This window comes from Myiozetetes cayanensis, unplaced genomic scaffold (genome assembly GCF_022539395.1).
Source record: "Myiozetetes cayanensis isolate MyiCay16 unplaced genomic scaffold, myiCay2020 scf1, whole genome shotgun sequence".
NCBI lineage: Eukaryota > Metazoa > Chordata > Aves > Passeriformes > Tyrannidae > Myiozetetes > Myiozetetes cayanensis.
This window is the reverse complement of record NW_026086604.1, coordinates 103,998,775-104,023,088: the sequence shown is the minus strand read 5'-3', so window position 1 is coordinate 104,023,088 and position 24,314 is coordinate 103,998,775. Positions and strand designations below refer to the sequence as shown.

At 44.8% G+C, this 24,314-nt stretch overlaps 3 protein-coding genes across 5 annotated transcripts in view; 2 read left to right on the top strand and 1 right to left on the bottom strand.

Annotated features, from left to right (window-relative positions):
• Positions 1 to 12,846, top strand: part of EEPD1 (endonuclease/exonuclease/phosphatase family domain containing 1) — a 62,578-nt gene extending 49,732 nt beyond the window's left edge. The window contains exons 3-7 of the mRNA XM_050330563.1: positions 1,183 to 1,293; positions 4,574 to 4,708; positions 5,969 to 6,101; positions 12,042 to 12,236; positions 12,343 to 12,846. Of these exons, the coding sequence (XP_050186520.1) occupies positions 1,183 to 1,293; positions 4,574 to 4,708; positions 5,969 to 6,101; positions 12,042 to 12,236; positions 12,343 to 12,542 (774 nt within the window). The 3' untranslated portion in view covers positions 12,543 to 12,846. The remainder of the gene's footprint in view (positions 1 to 1,182; positions 1,294 to 4,573; positions 4,709 to 5,968; positions 6,102 to 12,041; positions 12,237 to 12,342) is intronic.
• Positions 12,847 to 12,981: 135 nt separating this feature from the next.
• The window catches only part of ANLN (anillin, actin binding protein), a 75,497-nt gene continuing 64,164 nt past the window's right edge, over positions 12,982 to 24,314 (top strand). For all 3 annotated transcript variants that reach the window (XM_050330528.1, XM_050330538.1, XM_050330519.1), the window contains exon 1: positions 12,982 to 14,569. In XM_050330528.1, coding sequence (XP_050186485.1) covers positions 14,552 to 14,569 — 18 coding nt within the window. In that variant the 5' untranslated portion in view covers positions 12,982 to 14,551. The remainder of the gene's footprint in view (positions 14,570 to 24,314) is intronic.
• The window catches only part of MATCAP2 (microtubule associated tyrosine carboxypeptidase 2), a 28,395-nt gene continuing 23,918 nt past the window's right edge, over positions 19,838 to 24,314 (bottom strand). The window contains exon 7 of the mRNA XM_050330575.1: positions 19,838 to 22,993. Coding sequence (XP_050186532.1) covers positions 22,832 to 22,993 — 162 coding nt within the window. The 3' untranslated portion in view covers positions 19,838 to 22,831. The remainder of the gene's footprint in view (positions 22,994 to 24,314) is intronic.

The window sequence follows — 24,314 nt, the reverse complement described above, 5'->3', positions numbered from 1 at the left end:
CATTAAATTGCTGCTTGATCTGGAGTGACATTCTGGATACAAGATTTTGTCTTTCACTGTGAAAGCCTCTGCATTTCAGCACAGTTTCTCCGGTGTCAGAACAAAGTGATGCTCTTTCACTAGGGATGACTTTTAACTATCCCCTTTCCACGCAGCCAGAACCTGCAGCACAGCCAGGGTGTCTGATTGCTGCCTATCCCTGCTAGTTTCTAGGCTGAGCCTTTCTGGAGCCAATATCAGCTTTGCCAAGGAGTCTAGCTCCTCCTGTTAAGCTTTATTTTAAAAACTCCTGGCACAAAGTATTGCCTATTGTCCACATCAGTGAGTTCCAGATTCCAGAATTTCCAGGATGTTTTTTATTATTATTTATTTATTTATTTATTTATTTATTTATATGTCAATCTCAAGATGTTACTCAGGTGGGCTCAGGGGTTCTCCACGGTGTCCATAGTTACAGTATCCCTGATCTGCTGGGTATTAGGGTGCAGCCTCTAAAGGTCTGACCATGTGCTTTTACATGTAGTGGTGTGTGAGTGCTGTGGCTGTACAGCAGTGACCAGGAAGACAAATATCTCTGGGGAGCATGAGAGGGACGTGCTGGAACTGCGTGTGAGTGTGCAGCCCCTTCCCTCTTATATGGAAGTTCTCAAGCACATGTCCCTGGCATGAAGTCAGAGGAGCCTTAGCCCCTAAACACCAGCTACTGAGCTTGGCCTACACCCTTCCTCTTGTGTCATGCCGGTGGTTGCATTTTTGGAGTGGAGCCAGCAATGCTGTGGGGGCCTCCTGACCCCTGGGAGTATTCAGCAGCTGTTTGTGAAACCCTTGGCAGGGATGGGATATGGTGCAGTCAACATCTTTGAAAGCAGCACAGAGGCACCCCCTTTCCAATCACGTAGCTTTGGAGGGGAAGGAAAGGGTCTGAGGAAGAAACATTCTACTCACAGCATTTGCAATGAAGTTATTTTAATTTATATTTTTCTCCACATGGGGGGTGAGTCAGCCTGGGATGTGGCTCAGATAGACCACCTCCTTTGTGAGCCTTCAGGGAGGGCAGAGAGCACAACCTGTGCTCCATGGTGCCTCTTACCAATGCTTTATTACATGCTTTATTTTGAAAATTTTTAAAAACCCTATGAAGCTGATCTTTTTTTTTTTTCCCCCTCTTTTTTCTCTCTCTAGTTTTGTATGGAGCTGAACCAGCCGACGCTGCCAAACATCCGCAAGTGGAAGGGCCCTAGAGGATGTTGGAAGGGTGTTGTTTCCGAGAAACCCTCAGGCCAGCTACACAAGGTACATTAATCCCTAAGTCTGAACTTTGGCTTTGCTTTCTTTTCTTCCTCTAACTAAGGACATATTTTGAATGTTTAAGGCAGCACAATGTTGCAAATCCTCTTTGTCAAGGTTTGCACTTCTTGTTTTTTAAGCTGACTGTTCCTATAGCTTTCGATTTGACTTTGTGACTGATGTTTTGGAAGAACTGTGGTGTGCTTGTAAGGAAGAAGGTGTGTGTGTATTTGTGGGAGGTATGGTGGATAAAGGCAATACAGAAATACAGAAGAAAGGCTACACATTAGGGCAAGAAAAGAGCCCTCAGTTTTGCCCTTGTAGGCAGCAGTATTTATGAATTTTTTTGTGCTGATCACCTGAGGTTGTTCCCTGGTGCTGCACTGGATGGCATTTGTAAGGGCTCCCCATTTTCCTAGTCTGCAGAGGGGCCATGCAGCCTGCCATCCTCACCTGGAAAAGATTATCTCCCACGTTCTCCAGAGTGCTTTGCACAAGCATTAAAAATGCTGTGGACACCATTTGAAACCTGCACCATGCTGCACTGTGCTTTTCCATGCAGCATCTTCTGCTGTGGGAATATTCATATATAATGTAGAGAGGTACTAGTTTATATGGTGGTGGCAGCTGCACCTGCTGCCTTTGACAGTAGTCAAGATATAGCTGCATTGGGCTGGACATGACTAACAGTGCCCGGAAGCAGTCTCTCCCAAAGGAAATGTCCCTTTTTTTCCCTTTAAGGGAGCTAATGAGTTTTCAGAGCAAGGTCCTCCTTGAGCTCAAGCCTGTTGTTTGCTGAACAGGGTCATTCCCATGATGCAGTCATCAGAGTGGGGATGTTGTGGTGGGGTAGAAGTGGGAGCAGAGACCTGTTATGTAATAAGTGGTGCCTAGCAGTACATGGGGCTGTCTTGAACAAACTCTTTGATCTAGACTGATCTATTCTGAGCACCGCTGTTATTGTGGCTTCAGCTGTGTCCTGTAACCATGCTGCTTGGAATCCACATTTCCTTAATTTGGCTTTTCCAAATCAGGTTGCATCACTGTTCGCTGGTGGTTTTCGGTAGGTGCCCCTCTTTTTACTGCCCTTCTGAGTAAAACCCAAGAATGAAGGGGAAAAAGAAACTGGTCTCCACCTAAAACCCACCACCTGAGCAGCACAAGGACTGGACTGTAGCTACCACTAGAAAGGCATGGAGGGTCTGACTGTGTCCAAGGTTTAATACAATTCACACTTAATTGCAATGCACAGTGCAAATGCCCTTCAGGACATTTTTATTCCTGGCTGGAGTTTTCCTTTGGGATCTCTTGGTAGGCCAGATCATTAAAACTCTGAATATAAATAGTTGTGCAAAACTGTTTAAGTTGTTCCCTCCAATTTTTGGTTTTTTCCCAAGAATTATTAATAAATGTATCAGAATTTCTATGTTAAATCCAGAGTCTTCCATCAGTTCTTTCTGGAACTCTATTTCCAAAGATAAAAATGGCAGTTTTGACTATGGGCTGAGTAAATAAAAATTATCATTCCCCTCGGTTTACTGGTAGGGAAATAAGGATGAACGGTTCCCAAAATTATGAGAGAAATGTGTGGCCAAGCTAAGAATAGAAATTTAATCTACTGACTCTTTAGCTGCTTTAACAGAAGTCTGACTGTGCTGGAGAACCCTCCAAGAAACCAAAAAGTCTCTTCTAACACTGGGGCTGGTGAACGAGCTGGTCAGGTTTGAACACCATGTACACAAATGCAATGCCTTGAGGTAACACAGTGTAACCTCACGAACAGAGCATCTTGGCACAAACCAATCTCAGGAGGCTCTGCAAGGCTAAATAATGCAAAATAGTGGATGGTGCTTCAGGCTTGTGCTTCCATATACTCCAGGCATTTGGCCTTCAACCAGGCAATGACTTTTGACCACCATGCTGATGTGAAGTCTGGAGCCAGGAAATAGCAAACAGCTGTTGATAAGAGTTTTATTCTTCCACATCTTTTCCTGTAGCAGTTATCAGACCTTAGACTTCTGACTGGTGGAATAATTTTGTCAGTATTTAAGGGTTAGTTTTCAAAGGAGCTGCCAAAGAATTTTAGCCAACCTTAATACTTTCAAGGCTCCTGGGAAGTCAGTGGAGCAGTTAACACTTTTTTATTGCAGCTGAAATGGAGAAAACTCTTCCTTCCAATGGATTTAACTATGATTTGCTAAGGGAAGCGTGTTTGAATGGTGCCAAGGAAAATGGTGTCTGGGTAATGGGAGGAGAGGCTGAGAGGCTTTGAATTAGATACTGCTGCTGGTGCGACCAGGGTAGGCAGCTTTCTGAAAATGCCAATTCTTTGTCACAAAGTTATCAAAAAAAAACCCATGCAGGATGATAGAGCTGAAAGGAGCACAGAGCCGAGTGTGAAATGTTCAAGCTGGAAAAGAGACGGCAGAGATTGACAGGGCTGAGAGGTCTAGACCAGATTTCACGCCAAGAGACTGAAGGGGCCAAGGTATTTTTAGCTTGCAGGCGACAGAAGGCTGTGAGATGGTGTACGGCCTATGGAGAATTTCCGCAGCATTGTCTACTGCAAGTCCTAGCAGTCACCCAGTGAGACCACAAGGCACCGAGCTCATGGTTAGAAAAATAGTCCTATGGGTAAAGAACTACCTCACCTGCTCAGAGGAATCCAATGCTTTGCCTGTACTAGGAGGAAACAAGGATCACATCAGCCCAAACACACACCTGAGAGGCAGCATCTCTCACCCCTCTGGTGGTCCTGAACATGCCCTGCCTATACAAAATAAAACAGATTAATAAATCCTTGGCTGGACCGAGCAGTGCTAAAATTACCTGAGTGTCCAAAATTACCACTGTGCAGGTGTGAGGGGCTGTGAGTAGCATAGCAATGCATGTTTCAGCTTGGCATGCTCAGTTTTCAGTGGAGTCAGTGGAACTGCCCAGAAAGTGTTCCTCCCACATCTGGTGGAGGGTTTGGCTGGGGTGTGATAGAGAAGCGTTTCCACCTGTTCTCTGTGTCTCCCACTGATACAGCCTAGGATGCTATTCCTCCTTTACACACAGTGAGTTGGGCTGCCTTCAGCAGGCACCATGCCTACATATAAACCTGCATCATCTTCTACCACCTCTCCATATTTTGGGAGTGATGTGTGCCAATGCCAACAGAAATAGAAGTACTAGAAACTTGCAGGTGCAAGTTTCATCTGTGGGGCTGAATTTGGGCAGAGTGTTTTGGTTTTGCCTTCTTACGATTGGCTTTTCTTTTATCATTTTTTTTTTTTAATTCCAGGGAGTTGAATATTCTGGCTTCCTCTGGGATACAACAGCTGGCATTGAGCTGAAAGATGCCTCATCTCAGGAGAGCGCACAGACTAACGGCAACGGGAGGCACTCATATCCTCACCCGTATCTTGCACATTTCAAGGTAACTGCCACTGTGCCAGCCGACCCTTGCAGAGCTTTTATTAAAAAGAATTTGGGTAAGATGAAAAGAGACACAGACCTCTAACAGATAAAAATTTGCGTGAGCCTTTAACCGATGTCATCACTGTCCCATGGCTTGATTATGGACAGGTGCTTAGTGGACATACGGTAGTTCAACACAGTCAGTCCTTTCCCTTGGTCCTGTGACAGCAAGCTCGGCCACAAGGGAGCATTTGAGGATGTGAGGGTCAATGGATCTTCAATAGCATTCACAGCCACTGAGAGTCTGACAGAAGTCACCAGTCACCTTGTTCGGCTTTTACCAGATTAACACAGGCAGGATGAGGTGTGTATCCAGCAGCAGCCAGCCACAAGGCTGTTACTCTTGTCAGTGCCACAAAGAGAGATAAGTACAGGGAGAATGGAGATTGATTATATATATATGTATATACATGTGTGTGTGTATAAGGCACAGTGCTGCAGAGAGACTCAGGCTAGCCTATTTTATGTTGCTGTCGTACTGCAGAGTTTCCATTATAAAGCTTTTTCACTAGGCTGAATCCATCTAAAAGAATGTCATCTGTTTTGGAAACAGTTTTTGTACATAAGCTCGAGCAAACATACGAGCAGAGGGAGCCGATCTCTGCACAGGCTGTGATGGAGGAGTCCAGTTTGACATCTCTGGTGATGCTTTGAGAGAAGCATTGAGCAAATAATTATGAATAAATAAATTATTAGTAATTAAATAATTATGCAAATAGGTCAATACTAGGAGTAAGTATTACTTGTTCCAAGTGATTCCCAGAAGGTAAGAAGAAGATTGCAGAGAGCCAACAGCTCCTTTCAAGGTACATTAAGTTTCTTGGTTAGCCTCTGTGACAAACCAGGGCTAATCACAAGACAGGAGTAATTAGCCCCTATAATGACCATGACATTATTTGTAGCTTATTAATAACTGGTTTTACATAAACTGATTTTCATAAGCAGCTGACTTCTTTCTGCAACTGTGGTGGAAGGGAGCTGTTTGCTTATGCAAACCAGTTTCCCCAGAACTGAGAGGCTTTCAGGTTAAGGCAAACAAAGCTGCAAAATGCCTCCCTCCCCTTCCTCCATGATACAAGACACACAACATACATAGTAGAGGGAGTCCTAGTCCTCCAAATTTACAGCCGAAAGTACTGGGAGTAGGCACATGGTTTTGCTTTGTGACCTTCTGTGCCCCCTTCCTACATGGCATTGATTTCTCCTCCTTCCTCCCCAGGTTGGAATGAATGATCTAACGGTGGTTAACCTTCACCTGGCCTTGCCATCCTCGGCAGGAGAGAATACCGGGAAGAACCACGACAGCCACAAACTGGCAGCCTGTGCGCAGAGTTTGCAGGAGACTCTGAAAGGTAGGGCAGGTTTTTTTCCTGCCAGCTGTCACGTGCACACTGGCCTTTACCTAATTAAAAGGAATTTTAAAAAGAGTAAAATCTGCTTCTTTGAGCATTTCATAAATATCCTCATCAGCATCACAATTGTCTTTACCTACATTTGTATGATGCATTTGAATGATGCATAGCATGACAAATGTGCTTTTCCTTTTCTCCTTGTCTTATAGTCTTTCCTAATTAACACAAACAGCACAGGGAATCCTACTGGCTTTGACATAATTTTTTCAAATGAAGTTCCTTCTGATTTTATGCTACTGTAAGAGCAAGTTCTGCCAAAGGAAGAAAAAGACACTTGAGTTGAGACCCTATTTTAAATGCTTTGTGGAAATGACACCTAACTGATATCAGGACAAAGCTTAATATTTTTTTCCCCAAGAGAAATAGGTTTTATATATTTGCTTTTTGGACAATTGAAAGCTCTTTGGAAAACCCAGTGCAAATCAGGAGACAGCTGCTAATGAGAAAAGAGTGACACCAGAATGTAGATCTGAACTTGAGCAATGTAATAGGCAGTTGGATTTCTTTACCTCGTTCCTGCAAATTTGCTTCTTACTTTGAAGCTTGCAAATTATATTCAGTTTCCTATGAAGCAGAACAAAACATTTCAGATGTTGCTGATCTTCTTATAGGAATATAAAAATCTAGCCCTTTATTTACTGCTTAACAAAGATGTGAAAGAGTTGCAAGGTTGTACACGTGATGATTTTCAACTTGGCCCAGTTTAACAAGGCTGGTCACTTGGAATCGTTAATATCCCTCTTGTGTAACACCAGAGGTATTTGCAGTTTTCATGCGTGTTGTATTGTTGTTCCTTTCGAGCTGCAGAAGTCAGTCAGAGCTATTTTAAGTGCTACTGATTAAAGTATTTGTCCACTTACTTTAAAATTGGAAAGGATGAAGGTGAACAAAAGGATTGTTTGTTTAATCCCCAAAGGCTGAACTGAGACACAGATAAGTGTGTAGCTCTTCTGAAGTCAGTTGAGTTGCACTTCCACTCTGTCTAAATTTAGATTGTTGGCATTCTCTTTATTTCATGTTTTAATTTTCATATGGGAGGCTCATTACTGGAGCAAGCTTGTTCTTGGCTTACTCTCTCACAAAAGATGAGATTCAGATTCCTCCAAACCTGTGTGATGCAGGTGTGGTTTCCTAAACAAATGGGAGTGCACATGTGTTACTTTGAAGTACCCTGCCAAAATGAATGTCATGCTTAAAATTACTGCCACCCTTCAGTTTCTTCCAAATCACTCCACAAAATATGGGTAATAAGAACTTATTTGTCTGTGGGTACTGCAGTAAATTTGAGTTTCTGTTCCCATTTTGCTAACAGATGCCTGTTTAACTGTCCTTTCTTTTCATGAGGAGGCACGTGAGCATCTGAGGAATGTTGTTTACTGTTTACTAGCCACAGCCTCCTGTAATGCAGAACACTAATGTACCCATATTTCTCCATTAGAAAAGTGGGTCCTGATTCCTTTTTGCCCCTCTTTCTTCCCCTGCATTGGTACTGGAGAGACGTGGTGGCTGTTGGCTGCTCATAGCCTAACTCTTTGCAGCAGCCCTTCTGTCTTCTCTCAGGAATTCCACCACTTCGTCTTCAGTGTGGTGAGCATGGGCAGCACACAGGTGCTATTCTGAATGCAGTGGTTGGACCCAGGGCTCAGGGTATTGGATGGACTGAGAGCAGTCCTGAGGAGAGGAATTTGGGGGGATTGGTGGATGAGAAGCTGAACATGAGCCAGCAATGTGTTCTTGCAGCACAGAAAGCCAATCCCATCAAAAGACACATGGTCAAGGGAGGTGATTCTCCCCCTGTATTCTGCTCCCATATGACCCCATATGGAGCAGTGCATCCAGCTCTGGGAACCCCCAACAGAGGAAGGACATGGAGCTGTTGGAGCAAGCCCACAGGAGGGCCATGAAGATGGTCAGAGGGCTGACCAGACGGTCAGAGCATCTCTCCTATGAGGAAAGGCTGAGATAACTGTGGTTGTTCAGTCTGGAGAAGACTTTGGGGAGACCTTATAGCAGCTTTCCAGTACCTAGAGGGGGCCTACAAGAGAGCTGGAGAGAGACTTTTTGCAAGGACATGTAGGGGTAGGACAAGGGAGAATGGCCTTAAACTGAAAGAGGGTAGATTTATATTAGATTTTAGGAAGAAATTCTTTACTGTGAGAGTGGTGAGGCACAGGAACAGGTTGCCCAGAGACGTTGTGGATGCCCCATCCCTGGCAGCCTTCAAGGCCAGGCTGGATGGAGCTTTTAGCAACCTGATCTAGTGGAAGGTGTCCCTACCCATGGCAGGGGGGTTGGAAATAGGTGATCTTTAAGGTCCCTTCCAACCCAAACCATTCTATGACTCTGTGATCTTCTCCCACGTGGCTTGGCCATATTCCAAATGTTACCTATGCATCAGACACTAGGCTTACAAGACCTTTGAGAAGTGGTAGGGAGCCGCTTAGCAGGCAGTTTATGATCACATGCTTCTCAACATCTGCACCTCACTCTCTTCAGGAAGGATTTGGAGGTTTAAGGGTCTGTTTAATTCATGAGGCAAATCATTCGGGGCATGGAAAAATCAGGGAGAGTGTCCTACAGGTGTCCCTTTGGACTGCAGCAAAGCAAAGGAGGGTTTCACGGTTCCTGCAGGGAAGCAGATTTTCAACACTGCAGACTTTCTGCAGGCAGTGTCAGTCCCTCAGCTGATCGCATTGGCACACCAGAGCTCAGCCACTGCGGCACAGGGCTGAGTTAAGGCAGTGATTTGCTTTGCTGGCCAAGAGCCACCCGCAGGCACTGCTAAAATTCACTGGTGCTTCGGTGAGTTTGAAGATGCATTTGCAAACCTGAGGAGTTCTCTGTTGACAAGGACACGGTTGCTTTGGGCCCAGTGGGTCTGAATGTGTGTGGGAGCGCCACTGAGAGGTAATGAATGGGACACGTGCCTGGCTGCTGCGTGCTGTATGCCACCACATCCAACAGATGGAGGCTCTGGGTCTTTGTGGACAGTACAGTCTGTGTCAGTGGCTTTTGCAGCAAAAGATGGCTTGGTAGCAGAGCACCTGCTGCTCTGTCCTGTTGGAGGAGGAGGGGGACCAGATTGCATCGGCCGAGGAGCCTCTGGCTCCTGAGGAGAAGGAGAATCAAGCCCTGCCAGGTTTAAACTTGTTAACTCCAAAAGAGGAAAAAGCACAACACAGCACCAGTAGCATTGTCTCGATTTTCTTTTTTCCCCCCCATCTCATTGTAACTCTGGATATCATGACTGCAGTTTTTGATCAGTAATCATCCCTTGTTATGAGAAAGAGCGTGATTTCTTCTGGAACTTTTGCTGAGTTTGGCTGAGAGCCATTGAGGCTGATCTGTGAGACCCCTGAGAGCTGCAGCTGCTGTGGGCAGCGCTGCTCCCTCCCTCTGCTGAGAGACCCAGAGGTGTCCAGTTAGGCGCAGTCACGCACTCGGGAGGATCCAGGCGGGTTCACTTCCTTCCCTCCCGCTGTTTGATGTCTGTCAGGATCTTGGGAGGCAGACAAGACACGAAACCTGGCGTGCATTGACGTTGCTGTCGCAGGAGCTGGCAGAGGTAGGAGCAAGGCTGAGAGCGAGCCAGGACAGGGGGAAGTGAAGTTGGTGGTTGTCTAGAAAATTGGTGTTGCTTGCTCTTCCTTGCTTAGCACAGGGCTGCCTGATATATTCCCCACTGATTTGCAGCCTGGGGAGCCCCAGAAGCTCCTGAGAGAGGGGGACCAGAAGCAATCCTTTCTCTCCCCAATGGCAAATTGAGCTCCAGCCTCGTTAACATGCACCAGCCTATTCCTTCTGTCAACTTCACGCTGTGTAATGATTTTATGCTTAGTTATTCTGCATGCAAAAGCTTAAATAGGTGAAGAATATAGTGATTCCCTCCCTGGGCAGTTAGCTGCAGACTGACTTCTTACCTCCTTCTGAGCACACATCCAGGTGCTGGGTCTTTTAGCCTCTGCTGTTTCTGAACTGTCTGGAATGGAGCAGTCAGTTAAAATTTTCACTTGCGAGTATGGTGGTTTTTTTTAGTAGATTTTTCATGTGAGGGAAATAGGTTTGAAGATTTGCTAAAAGAAGTGAGTAGTACAGAACAGAATGGAATAGATTTTGTGCAGAATCAAGATACTGCTGTTCAGATCCCTGCCTCTCTGTCATTTTTAAATGTCCCCCAAGGATGTGCTCCAGAGATTTCTGTAATGGCCCTTTCCCACTTATAAGGCCAAGCTGAAAGCAGGGAAGGAGCTGAGTGCTGCCTGAGCCATTAAGCAAGTGTTAGTACTGAAGGACCAAGATGGTGCAGCTGCATTTCCAGCTTCCTGGTCCTGCCAAGCAAGAGATCTTGCAAGAGATTTTTGTGATGAGAGGCATGCAATAGCACCAGCTCACAGCAAGCACTGTCATCCCATTAAGCAAGCACTGATTTTTCTTTTAAGTTCTGAGTGGAGCTTAAAACAACTCAGGTTGAGATTCAGGTTTTTTGTTTCTTTCAAAGATGGGAAGACTGCTGTCAGGAAAACTTTATAGAATAATATTTAAGCTTCATGTTATTTACAATATGATTTGTGACTTGCAAAGGGTAGAGAAATCACAAATATTTTCACTATTGCCCCCCTGCATCTTCACAAACAGCATGTTTTGAAGCATTTGTAAGTCATATGCTATCAGTCTTGCTGCTTTCGTGCCCTTTCCCTATTCATCTTTCTTGCACTGCAAGACAGGAGTGGAATAAATTTTGTTGTTGAGCTTGTGCTCCCTCTCCTGGATAGCGACTTCTACAGCAATAGCACAAAATGAGGTTCATCCAAGTGCACTAAGTATGGTAGATCAACCTGCCTGTCCATCCCAGCCCCTCCCACACTTCACTCCCAGGAAGGAAAAAGCTTATAGGCTCTCCTAGTTTTGTTCTCTGAAGTCAGCTTTGGGATAGTTTTTTTGTGCACTTGTGCCTCTTTTTTAGCGTCTTTCTTGGCTTTTCCAGCACCAAGTTGTAACACAGCAGCATCTCGATCTAGGAAACCCACGACACTGTGGAACTAGGAAAGCACAAATAGTGGATATGAAATTAGGGTCAAGAGGTTTCCTTTCTCACTCATTAGGGTTGGAAATACAATGTAACAAATAATTTTCTGTTCACATGAAGACAGGATTGTTTTGCGAGCATTTTGAGTCATTGCTTGTGTTTCCTTGAAAATTGAGCCCTAGGCAAAAATCTGAAGTATTCCAAGTTGAGCACTATCCCTTCAGTCAGCCAGGCAAAGGAAAGCTGCTGTAGTCAGGGAATGTCTGAGCGGTTTCTCAGTATTTCTTCTGCCGTCAGGCTTGCAGGCTGCTCATCAGTCTAATTCCTTGGGATTTCTCAAATGCAGAGGTTAGAATGAGCACTGCACTTTTGAGACTCTGATACATACCAGCATAAGTCTGTGTCTTCCTGAGTTCCTCACTAAAGTGTCCTTGACTTTTACAGAAAATCTGTAAAAAGGCAATGTCAGGTCAAGTTAAAGCAAATATGTATTTCTTGCAGAGGAAAAAAATAAAAAAACACCTTACAAAGTCACAGATTCCTAAAAACCTCTAAGATAAGAACTGCTTGTCTTTGAGTTTGTCACTATCAAAAGACACCAATATAAATTGTATTATATTTAAAAACCAACATCAAACATGTACCAGGTGGTTTTATTGTCATGAAGAGAATGGCCATGAGTAAATAGCCAGTGAAAAAGGCTTTAAGCAGCATTTCTTTCAGGAGTTCAGAGTGCAGTCAGCTTTGCTATTCAGTATTTGTATTTTACCTCCTCCCATTTTTCCACTCTCCCTCTTGTACTTCAGTGATGGATGTCCATTCCTCCCATCCTTTTCTATTTTTCTGTTTTCTAGGGGAAAAAGATGTAATCATCCTCGGAGATTTTAACCAGGCCCCAGACAGCAGTGACCATGACATCCTGAGGAAGGAGAAGTTCCATCACCTGGTCCCTTCCAGCACCTTCACTAACATCAGCACAAAGAACCCACAAGGGTCCAAGTCGCTGGACAACATCTGGATCAGTCGGAGCTTGAAAAAGGTTTTCACAGGTACAGTTGCTTTTTAGTGAGGCTGTGTGACCTCTAGTTAGGTTAGCAGTTTGTGTCGAATTTGGGCAGTGTTACTTACCTTTTTCTCTGGTTCTTTTTGATGCAGGTCACTGGGCTGTTGTGAGAGAAGGGCTTACAAACCCATGGATCCCCGATAATTGGTCCTGGGGTGGGGTGGCTTCAGACCACTGCCCAGTGCTCGCTGAATTTTACCTGGAAAAGGACTGGAACAGGAAGGAGGTGACACGGAATGGGAATGGGGTGACGGTTGAAAGGAACGACTCCCACACTAAGCATGAACGATGACGTGAACTTGAGGGTGCCTCTTCTGCTACCTAGGGAGCAGTCAAAAGCTCTGCTCACTCACGGCTCTGTGGCAGAGCAGGACTGGCTTTCCCTCTCCCTCCTTCCTGCTCTCCTCCCTGCGCTTAGAAAGCATCAGCACTTCTTTTCAGTGGCCCTGGCTCTGTTCCCCTCCTGGACCATTGTGGACAGTGTCTCATGGCAGCAGAGCAATCTGCAACTTTTTCTGGGGACGCAGTGGACATTTCCACACCTGGAGATTTGGATGAGAATTGTACAGAAAATAAAATGTACTTTTAATACTGTACAGGATCTTGACTAAAATGCAGCTGAGCGGGGCTTTGCTGTGAGGGTGAGGTGGGTGTGATGGTTATTTTCCTTTGCCTCTTTGTAAATTGAGGTAATAAGAGAAGCCCCAAAAAGAGAGAGACAGTGGAAATTCTTGGCGGCTTGCAAATGCCTTGCAAAAGCTGCCAGAGCAGGTCCCTTTGTGACCTGAAGTGAGATCTGAGTGGTCCCCCCGCTCAACCTTCATTGCTGCATAAGCCTGGTCCAGTCACTGTGATGTGGAATCTAAATACAGTGTATGGTTATCATGCATATGGCAGGGATGGGGTCTGCTTCTAAGGAGGTTTGGTTCAGTCCTGGCTCGGGGACACTTCAGTCAGGACCCTGCCACAACAGCACTGGGAATGGAGCATTAAAATTGCCACCTACGTGATTTTTTTCAGTAACAATTAATAAACAATTCTAGTGACCCAGAAGGGAAACATACCAGGACTGGAAAAAGCAATTCAGCATCTGCAAGAGAAATTGGTGGAGTGTGAAAGGCGCTGAGCTGCCCACTGACCTTCTGCTCTGGGCTGTAGATGACCACACATTTTGCTGCTGAGCAGCAAGGGAAGTTCTCTGGCATGACTCATTGAGTTATAAAGGGAAAACTACTACTGCCAGCGATGCCAGAACAAAGGAGATTTAGTAACTGAGGGGTATAGAGTAAACAGTACCATATTCTTGCAGCATTTGAGATATCATCTCATTTCTAACAGCTCAATAGCCATAATAAACAACTCATTTCTCAACAACTAAATAAATTCACATACAAACACGCACAGTTCAACAGCTTTTCTGTCTGTATGCAAAACTAAATCCAGAACAAGGTGGAATAATCTGGAGGTGACTCTCAGACTGAGGGAAGTTTCATGGACGTTTCAAGACTAAAACCTCAGAGCATCAGACCAAAAAGGTATCTTTAGTTGCTTGCCATTCCCTGTTGAAAATGGGTGGTGCAGGCATTTGTCTCTGGTCATTAAAGAAGCCAGTGGGAGATCTTTGCTCCAGCTTTATTCTGGGTTCTTGCTGCTGCTTTGTCCTTTCCAGTCAGGCACAATTTTGCTGCCCTTAACTTGAGCAGCACCAGATCCCCCAAGAAACTCTCGCTGGATCACTGCAAAATACAGGTGAAGACACAATAGACTTGCCTTTGTCAAATAAATATCACATGAGGTGAGAGGCAGTAAAATTCCCAAAAATGCACTCACTCTCTTATATCAGCTAGTGTTAGGTAGGGTTTCCCTACTATAAATATATTTGGAGGCTGGAATGACTTTATAGATCTAGAAATAAAACTCAGAAGGGCCAGATCCCATTTGTTCTGCTGCAGATGTAAATAAATGCCGAGGCACCAAAGCCTAGAGAATGACCTGCAGCCTTCTGTGTGGGTGATTGTCTGCAAGCAGCAGTGCTCACAGGTGCAGTAAGAACCAATGAGTTGCCTATTAGCAAGGGCTGCTGGTGGGAAAACAGCGGAGTCACCTTCATAACCCACGTGTGAGCTGTAGGGAAGGTTAATGAGGCTGGTCTGTAGCCCGGAGGTTGCTCAGCCTAATGGAGAGCTCTGGAAAGGTGGTTATTTGGTGGATAAAAAGATGCCTTGGAGTAAGATGGGCCCTACAGAGTCAGAGGGAAGAAGATGGAGAAGTTGGATACCCACAGGTGGAGTTCTGCCTTGAATGGAGCATCTGTCTGAGGTATGTGCCTGGTTACTTCATGTTGGCAATCAGTAGTGCCTCACAATCTTGGTGGTTTCACTCTTGTTTAAACAGCTTGCTTTGCCTGCTTTTTGTGACATCCTTGGAGGAGGATGCGGTGGTTGTGAGCCTGATGGATATTGGAGTTCCCAAGAACATCTGTTGTGTTGTGGTTGTTCAGAAACTGAAGTCGTGGCTGTCTCCCTCCTGCAACTGCAGGCGCCAACCCAAATAGCAATTTTATTTCAAGATGTTTCTAATAGAAGCTGAGCTGGCCCAGATTTCTGCAGCTTTATTGCCCAGGCAGTGCCAAGGCTGGCAGCAGCAAAGGAGGTGGCACAGAACCAGTGAGCCTTTCCTGCAAAAGGCCAGATACAGGCTCTACACCTTACACATTTTGGGGTTTAACTTTTCTTAAGGCAATTCATCTTGCCTGCACACAGTGATGTTTGGTGGAGCTCTTCTTTGCCCACTGCATGTGGAGCCTGGCCACTTACTTACAAGGAAGTACTGCCTCTTTCCTCCTCCTGACACATGCCAGCCTCAGACCTCCCCTGGACAGGTGACGTGGTGGTGGCTGATGCACAGCACGTGGTCCCTGCAGTGTCCTGTGGGGCTTTTTAGAAGAACTTATTTGGCAAATGTCCATTTGGTCACTTGGCTTTGCAGTGTTGTTGCACTGCAGTTTTGCAAACCATCTAAAAAAATGGAGGTGTAATACAGGAGGAACAATTTGGAGAGCTGCTAAAAACCTCTGAGGAGCAAACATGACTAAATATATATCCTGGAGATGAACTTTCTAGAACCATGTTGTGGCAGAAGTGAGTGGAAGCTTAATCATAACCAACCTTGGTCTTGGCACTCTTGAGCCTTTGTGGGAGTCAGTACTCAGTGTTTCTAGAAAATTACAGAAATGGGTCAGCCCAGGGGATTTCATGGTTTTCCTGGATATCTAAATGCCTCCTTCTGGGATTGAGTTGATTTTTGATTTTAAAACTGCTGTCTTGAAGGAGCGTGCTGGCCATGGGCAGGAGCCTAAATGTGATAGGAAGCAAAGCTCCTAGGGACAGCAGCTGCTGTTCACCAGGAACGCTTAGGGTCATGAATTCAAACACTCAGAAATTAGGGGGAAATGTCCCATATTTAGCTCATGAGCATTTCATTAGCTGCAGGAAGCAAGGCAAAACCATGAAGGCATTTCCTGGCCTCTGCCTCCCCTTTCAGAGTTCACACTTTCATACGGAGTTTCTAGATGGGAAAAGCTTTGTAGGAAGGAGGCTTACATTCATCTGTGTTTCCAAAGGAAAACACAAAGTTCTTCCCCATGTGAGGAGTTACACTGGCTGTGAATAAGGGCTCTCGTGGGAAACACAGCTTGCAGCAGCTTTTTTTATCCCCAGAAGAGATGCAGCAGTGGGTCTGTGTGAACTTGCTGCCCTCAGGGTGACTTGAGGGCCTTGCCAGCAGGCTGCACAGCTCTCAGTCACCATTCAGCAGTTCGGGGTTGTGTCCCACGTTCTGCAGAGCAGGACACAACCACAGCTGCAGATGGAGCCCTCATCTGCTTACTGTTTTTTTTTAGGTTTTTGAGCCGTGAGTAACTCTGTTATCTGGAAGTAAGAAAGTTCCAGTGTAAAATCAAAGTAGCTAAAAGGACTTACTCCAGAGTACCCACAGGTTATGTGTACACTTAGGAAATACTGTGGGTGAATGACCCTTTGATGACCTGTCTTTCTGGCCATCTCATAACACTGCGTGATATGTTCCCAGGCTGAGGAATGTCCAAGTGTTATCTGTTTATCAGCTGTGTGAAAGGCCTCATTTAAAGAGAAAAAGAAATGGAATGTGCACAGACTTGAATTGCAGTGTTGCTCAAACTTTGTGTGAAGACACAAGGAGCACCAGCACCAGGCTCTCGGAGCACTTTCCCACCAGTTTGAAGGTTAATGGCCTTCAGGAAAGCTCTTCCTTCTCTAGACCATTGCTTGAGACCTCCTTAATCCCTTGGCACAGTGGTAGACGAGAGGGGCTGCCTTGCAGCTGAATGGTTACTTTCCCTGCTCCTGTTCCTATTGCTTGAAGTTATCAGCCTGCTCCCACAAGTTCACTCACATATGTGCCTGGCTGGGCACCTCAGTTCTCTTACATAGTCTCATTTGGGGGAACCTTAACCTGATTCCCTCAGCTGTAGGACTATTACTCCTTTTCCTCGTAATTTTGTGGTCATGTCACTCTTCCTCTTTGTACACGAGGCTTTCCCATCTGCTTTAAAGGGACCTCTCACCATGTCCTCATCCACCCAAGTGCTCCCTTGGGTCAATAAGGTGCTGGAGGGAGAAGCATTTTTGCTAGGTTTCCTCCTGCCTTCTGGCCTGTGCCTGGGGGGATGTATGGAGGCATCTGTGCAGACCCAAAGGGTGGCAATACTGGTCAGCTGATACACACAGTGCTTTTCCCTGTCTGTCACCTCTGGGACATGGAGAGTGGTACGCCCTGCTTGTAGCAGCGTACTCTGCATGTAGCAGCATGCTCTGCTTTATGCTCAGAATTCAGCCTGTCCCAGCAGGCTGGGGACCCGCAGTAGCTCCTTTCTGTCTGCAGCAGGAGGATGGTGATGTAACTGTCAGGGCTCCAGGTTGGAAACGTGTGACCAGAGCTACACTTTTTCACTTCAAAACAGAAGGAAAAGGATCTCTTTTGCTCTTACTACAGCTGGGCACCTGTGCAGGAGCCTCAAAGAATTGGGGAGGGTAGAGGAGATATGTGAGAGATTGCAAATGGGGGGATAGCAGGAGCATCGGCAACAAATCGGCAGGAATGGCATGGGGGTTCCCTGAAGTGACTCATGCCTAGGACATAGCTGCAACATGGGGGGTCCTAAGGAGAAGGGTGGAGAAATGTCTGACCAAGGATGCTGAGAGCTGGAAGAGTGTGGGGCTGAGAGGCTGGGAAAGGCAGAGGGATGGAGATGAGGGAGCAGATGGAGGAGTGAATCAACAGCTGGAGGCTTCTCCACATGGTCCTATGTGCTCGGTGACAAATCTTGCCCAAGCCTGGAAAAGCTTCTTTGCTGAAATCTGTAAAGGAAAATCAGAATTACAGGGGATCTCAGCTTTACAATAGTGCCAGGAGAGGAAGGGGAAGAGGTTGACTTACAGATCACCTGTGGATTTTTTGGTGGATGGGAGTGAATTGACTTACTTTCTAGGCTTGGAGATGCATGATGTGGTAGCGAATATATTCCTTAGATAAAAAGGAAGGTGAAGGACTAGGATTAAAAAAACACAGCCTGAAAGATGAGTGCTAGAGTCCAGGACAAAAGTCGAACAGGAGAAATAAGGCAGTAAGCTGGAGGAAAGAGCCTGACAAGTCTCTTGTTTGGGATGCGGCACAGGATGGAAATCAGGCCCTGATGTTTATACTTGAGACCCTCCAAGCGCCATTTTCTGGGTGTTGCTGGGACAGGAGCTGGACATGAGCCCAGCTCTGCTGTATCAGAGTAGCTGTGCAGGGGGCTGGTGTTGGCATGTGCTTCTCCAAAGCCCCCCAGCACCACACAGGCCAGTGGAAAAGGTCCCTGCAGGGAGGTGTCCGCCCTGCAGCATGACTGGAGTGTGGTGGCCTGGAGCCAGCCACTCCTGTTCACTGGCTGCATTTCTCCCACCACTGAGTTTTGTCGGTAATTTTTTTTTTTATTTTCAAAATTTTTTCTATTCAACCCAATCCTGCTCACTCATGTAAGCCCTATCTGTGTGGTCTCTATCCATGTTCTTGCCTGCTTCACATTGTGGCCAGTGTAGTTCTAACTTCAGCCTCAATTTCTTTGTTATCCAAAGAGCTGAAATAATGCTGTATTTCACCCTGTTGGTCCTTAGAAACTTCAGGAAAAGGTGCTTAAAGTGTCTAAGAGGCACTATGTGATTTGGGAAGATAAAAAAATATTTCAGCAGCACCGTAAGAAATTAATTTAGACAACTTTAATGGGAAGGTTGTGGCTATGCCTTGAAAGGTAATTCTGATGATATCTTTTCATTATTGAATCAATGTAAATGAATGGGCTTAAAATTCAATATCCAGATTTTCTGGATTTAATCTAATATAGACTTTCAGTTCATGAGAAGTCTGTAATTGTTCAGCAAAGCCAAAACAGATTCTCCCTTGTCTATTAAAGATACACGATCTCATTTTAAATTGCACACTAAAAAAAAATTGGTGTTAATGTATTATGAAAATTATTAAGACATTTTTAAATGAACATACCCTTAAAAAAACCAAAACAACCCCCAACCAACCATCAAAACAAAACAAAACCAGAACGAAGAATTGTTCCATGTGTTTCCTTTTCCCTTTCTCATGGCTTATACTGGGTCTCCCTCAGCTTCATCCTGACTTATGTGTTGTCAGATTTCCATCCTGGTTTCCAACATAAATGACTTCCATCTTTCTTTTCTTTCCAGGCAGGTAGGAGTAGAGAATCTTGGTGCTCAGGTTGCTTCTGGAACTGCTGGCAGGGCATCCAGCATCACAGGCCTGGCATTTGAGTGTAGCAAAAAAGCTTTCAGAGTTGCAGTAGTCCTGCAGGTAACCTGTAACAAATGTGAAATGTACTCAGTACTGAACTATCCCTGCCCAGCAGTGCTCAAGCACTGTGTTTCACCCTACTGACACTGTAGAAGGGCTGTCTGGGATACACTAAGCAAGGGAGAAGAGTGGTGATTTGGGAGCCTGTGGAGGGGACAGATTTCACTCTCTAGCGAGTGAGGGGGAATGTGGTGTGATAATATTTAGCAGTATTGCAAGACACATCAGCTAATGACTTTTAAAGCGTTTCCATTAGAAAGAACCTACAACCCTTAAATGTTGTCCTTACTTATACATGAGGGAGCTGAACCATAAGGAGACGACAGGGCTCCCTGGAGATAAGTAAGCACATTTTAAATGTGAGAGGATGGATGGCGCTGAGAAATGCATCACACAGCAAAGTGGCTCCAATGCTGCCTCAGATCATACCCTAGAAAAAGAGAGGGTAATTTCCTCACGAGCAGTAAGGTCTTCTGACTGAGCAGCAGGAGCCATACTAAATGTAAGGCTTCAGCAGACCCTTCATGACTCCAACCCCAAGTGATGTTTTTGAAAACCATGTCATAAAGGAACCTCTTCCATGCACAGCTTGGGATGTCCAACTTGCCATACAGCCGAGGCCATTGGAAGAGGGTAACGCTCTCACACAACACAATGTAACACTTCAGTACTCTCCTCTCTCAGTCATTCTTTCATTTGTCTTTATTTGTAGAAGTTGTATAAAATGCCTTTTAAAATTGGTCTGGTGAAACTGAGAGGCTTTTCCAACGTTGACCAGGTTTCTGTACAGGAATAATATAGGTATACAGCAAAGAAACCAAGCCAGACCTGCTAGGAAAGGCTGTCAACACATCATTGACATCATGGAACTATACAGTGACATGAGCTCTCGTGCACTGCTGTCCACACACTCTATCACAGAACTCCAGTATCACAACTTAGTAACCAGCCTCTTCACAGTGGAACACAAAAATTCAGAAAAATTTACAAAAGCTACACTTCAAAATTTGAAACACTTTTACAAAGGAGTAACTACAAATCTGACTCTGAAAACAGAAGCTGACAGCTTCACCTATTGCTACATATTGATATTGATCACTTCCAGACTTCAAACTTGCACCAGGCAAATCTATTTCTAGAAAAATGAAGAATGGAAGTTTAATGGCACCCACTGCTTTGAAAGAAAGGTGATGCAGGTCTTCAAGTAAAGCAAAAAAGGCCTGTAGTGTTTAGGGCTACAGAGTGGTAAAAGAGTCAAGTGGCTGTTGGACAAAGGGCTGTAGGAACGGCATTTTGTGGCAAAGTAGGGTGACTAGCACAGCCTCCTGGTTTTGAGGACACAGTATGCATATGCACTTAAGATTATAAGACACCACTACTGCGGGAGGAGGAAAAGCTCTTTGCTTACGTAGAAGTCTTTGGAGGAAGGCAGGGATCTCTCCTTTAAGAATGAAATCAGCTCAAAATTGTCCCTTTCGTAAAGGGCTGTCTCTTTTGCATAACTCTGGGTCAGAAAAGTGAGCCAGATTCTTCCATGCTGTAGCTCAAATGGTCTCTGCCCAGTTTACTCCAAAGACTTTTGACTGCAATCTTTGGCTCAACTTCAGCTGCGTGTGGCTTTCTTGCTGTTTCTGGCAAAGCAGCCAAAACCTGGAGCAGGTGGGTGACTGAGTGCAAGTGGGTCCTGTCAGGCTGCTGCAACACAGTTTCTACTCTACACAGCTCTAAAACAAAGCTGGGCAGGCGAAGTCACCAGTGATCAAACTAGACAGCCTGAAGGAGAGGAGGAGAGAAAATAGGGCTTTTATTTCAGCATACAGAGGCTGAAAGGCTTTCAGCTGCTGAACAATACTGACAACACAAAATTAAGGCTGTTGCAAGCAGTTCTTGGGCCCTGCCTCGAAAATAACTAAATTTTGTAAATTTGTGATTGTTGAATGCATTTTCTTTTTTTGAAGCAGTCAGCCAGCCAGCCAGCCACTGCGAACACACCTGCAATAGTATCTGAAAGGCAGCTACTTTTATGGGATTATTCATAAACCTTTCAGACCTCTTAGCCAACTGAGAGCTTTTTCCTCACAGATTTTCCTGGAGATCAGGAAATGTGTTCTCAAGACTTTACTGTCATGGCTGGTAATGTTGTGGGTGTAAAATAAGGTGGGAGTGTTATTCCATTTGTTTCTTTAAAGAACATAGGATACTATGGCTCAGATCCATGCAAATGTGGCATAGAGGAAACCTTGGCTCCATTTGCTCACCTTATCCCGTGCCAGACCTGTTACCAGTGGGCCAAAGCAGAGGGGTAAAAAAGGGCAGAAGCCCTGTCCAAGGCTCTCAATAGTTCCTGTGTAGCCTCTCCTCCCACAGCTGCTTCCCGGGAGTTCAGAGGAGCCCTGGTAAAATGCTGTCTCCTCAAACAAAACCCTTCGTCAGAATACTTTTAGGTGCAAACCTCAATTTGCCTTGACAATTCCATAATACTCTGGAATCAGAAAATGTAGTTTATGTATTAAGTCTTCCTGCATCACCTAAGCTATTCATCATGTGACTAGAGAAAGCCTTAGAGTAAGGAGTTTTCTCTTCTTGGTCCTGGATATAGCACCGAGTGTTAACACAGAGGTAAAGTTGCTTCAGAGTGGTGCAGCACTTCTGTTGGAACACAGGAATAGGGCACTTGTGAGTCTTCTTTTCCTCCCCCTGTCGCATCTTATTTCTTGAACAAGCTCTGCAAGGTCAAGGTTGCTGTAGCATGGAGGTACTGCTCAAAAATATGACTTGATCCTCTGTAGGCTCAGGTGACCCAGAGAAGAAGTGAGTGTTGCCCACTGTCCTGAATCATGACCCTGTGTTCCTGAATTTATTTAGAACACATAACTCATGAAATCACAGTTCTGCTTGATCCTTCTTCCAAAAAACTGCCATGTTGAACTTCCTAGACATGCTATGCTTGTCCTCAGAGGAGGCAGACCCTTTCCAGAATTCAGCTTCCTGAAACATGTACTTTACAGATAAAGAACAGTGTAACTTTTCGAGGGAATAAAGGGAAATAACTTTGCTACCTTCTTACGGTAATTGAAACAGTAATACCTATCTTTTTTTAAAATGCTTAATCTCTCACCAAAAAAACACCAAAAGGTTTTATAACACTGCAGAGCTCTGATCCTGTGGCACAAAGACCTGCTTCTGTGCACTGTTTTTAAACTTTCTGTTTTCATTGCAATGATGACTAAATGGGAAAGTTATGCAGACAGCAATGCAGCAATAGAACTGCTGTAGATTATGCTGTGAACTGTGAAAGCTATGACCAAAGATAAGGCAAACACAAGTTAACTAAAGGGGAATTTCTTTTCCTTCTCCTTTCTTCCACCTCTAAACCTGGGTGGGAAAAGACATTATATTACAAGAGAGCACCAAACACTATACCTAGCATACAAAACAGTATAAATGATTCGACAGATCACTGCAGAGGAATTTCTAAGCCAAATTTTTTTAAAAATGCACAATCCCTTTAAAAACTAATCAGTATACAATCACAATGCAAAAGGAACATAACGGAGCTTTTTCTGAATTCTACGTATTCTGGCCACCCTTCCGTCCCACTCCTCGTAAATCCATTCTTGCAAGCTCAGGGAAGTTCGGCTCTACATCTTCACAATGTAAGTCAAAGGTGGGCTACTACTGTTAATTTATGAGATCCTGGAGCTCCTCATCAGTCAGTTCGTTGACTTCCATGATCTTTTCCAAGTGCTCCATGTACCGGGCGTGGTCTTGCAAAAAGTGGGGCACCCTCATGTTCTCAATCACAGCTAATCCTTTCAGGCGATCCACGTCCTCATATGAGATCTGTAAGGAAGGACAGGGGTTAGTTTAGCAGTATGTTCCTGTTACTTCTCTGCTGCTGCTCTCAATTCTCTCTTGTAAATGAGAAGATATTTCAGAGCAGGGGAATTTAAAATCTTGAAGAAACCTTTGAAAACAGGACTAACTGTGTGCTTCAGTGGAAGATGCAAAAAAGTGTAATTTTAGCAAATGCCTGCATAATTCCTGGTTCTGTTTTTGATTCAATCAGTAAACAGAGTCATAAGAACCTGAATGAGAATGATCTACAGCAGCTGCAGGAATAGAGGGGGAGAGGATGGAGCACATGTGAGTCCTGGAGTCACTTCCCAAAGAGGTGGGAAAATTGACATGAGAATGGAAAAAACACTGTACCAAAGACTAAGGAACTAGAAAGGAAGTGCAGGACAGGCATGGAACAAGAAGTAGGCTTTGGGAAAGGCATGGTGCCAGCTGATCTGAACTCTGTTGTTTTCATTTTCACTACCAAATGTGCTTACGTAAAGCTAAATTAAAATCCACCTCTAGTAACTAACACCAGCATGAAGAACACTTAAACATCCAATTTTAGTTTTTTATTTTCCCCATTCAATAGCAGGGTGCAGATTGGCTTTGCCTTTTGGCGTCAGAGCTTAGTGAGTATAGGTGTCAAACTCTCAAACATTTTCCAGCTACTACAAGGCCAAATGCCTTTTTTTTTTGTAATGAAAACTGGTATTTTTTTCTTCATAGTCTTATGATTCTACAAGCTAGGATTAAAGTCACAGTAGCTCAAGGTGCTATGAACGGTGGTCCAGAATGGACAGAGGCTTTGGCTCTCCACAGGCTGCCCTGCCAGCACAGAACAGGACTCCTTGGGCAGCGATCCAGCGTGATGAAATTTGAGTGGTTGCTGCTTTGTCTACAAGCTGTGTGTTCTGGGCACCCTACAGACAGAAGCATATGTACTGGCAAAACCCACCAGTCTAGCTGTGCTTACTAACTGGCGAGTCCTATTTCATCATAGGAGGTTTGTGCCAGGTGGTTTAAGAGTGGAGCCTGCACCTTCCAACCTTTTTACCCCACATTTCTAAGGAGCTGAGCACTGTGCCGTCTGGGTTCCCTGGAAACAGCCTGCCTTCTTAGCAGGTGATGGTTTCTATTCAGAAAAGATTAAAGTGAGCGTGAAGGATTCACCAATGTGTAAGGGGCATGGAAGGGCTCTCTGGAAAGATAAGGCACTGGGATCCAGATTGCTAAACCTGATTCATAGGGACAGGTGCATCTCACTGATGATAATGGGAACAAAGTCTGCAAAGAGAAGGAATTCGCATCTGAGTACACGTGT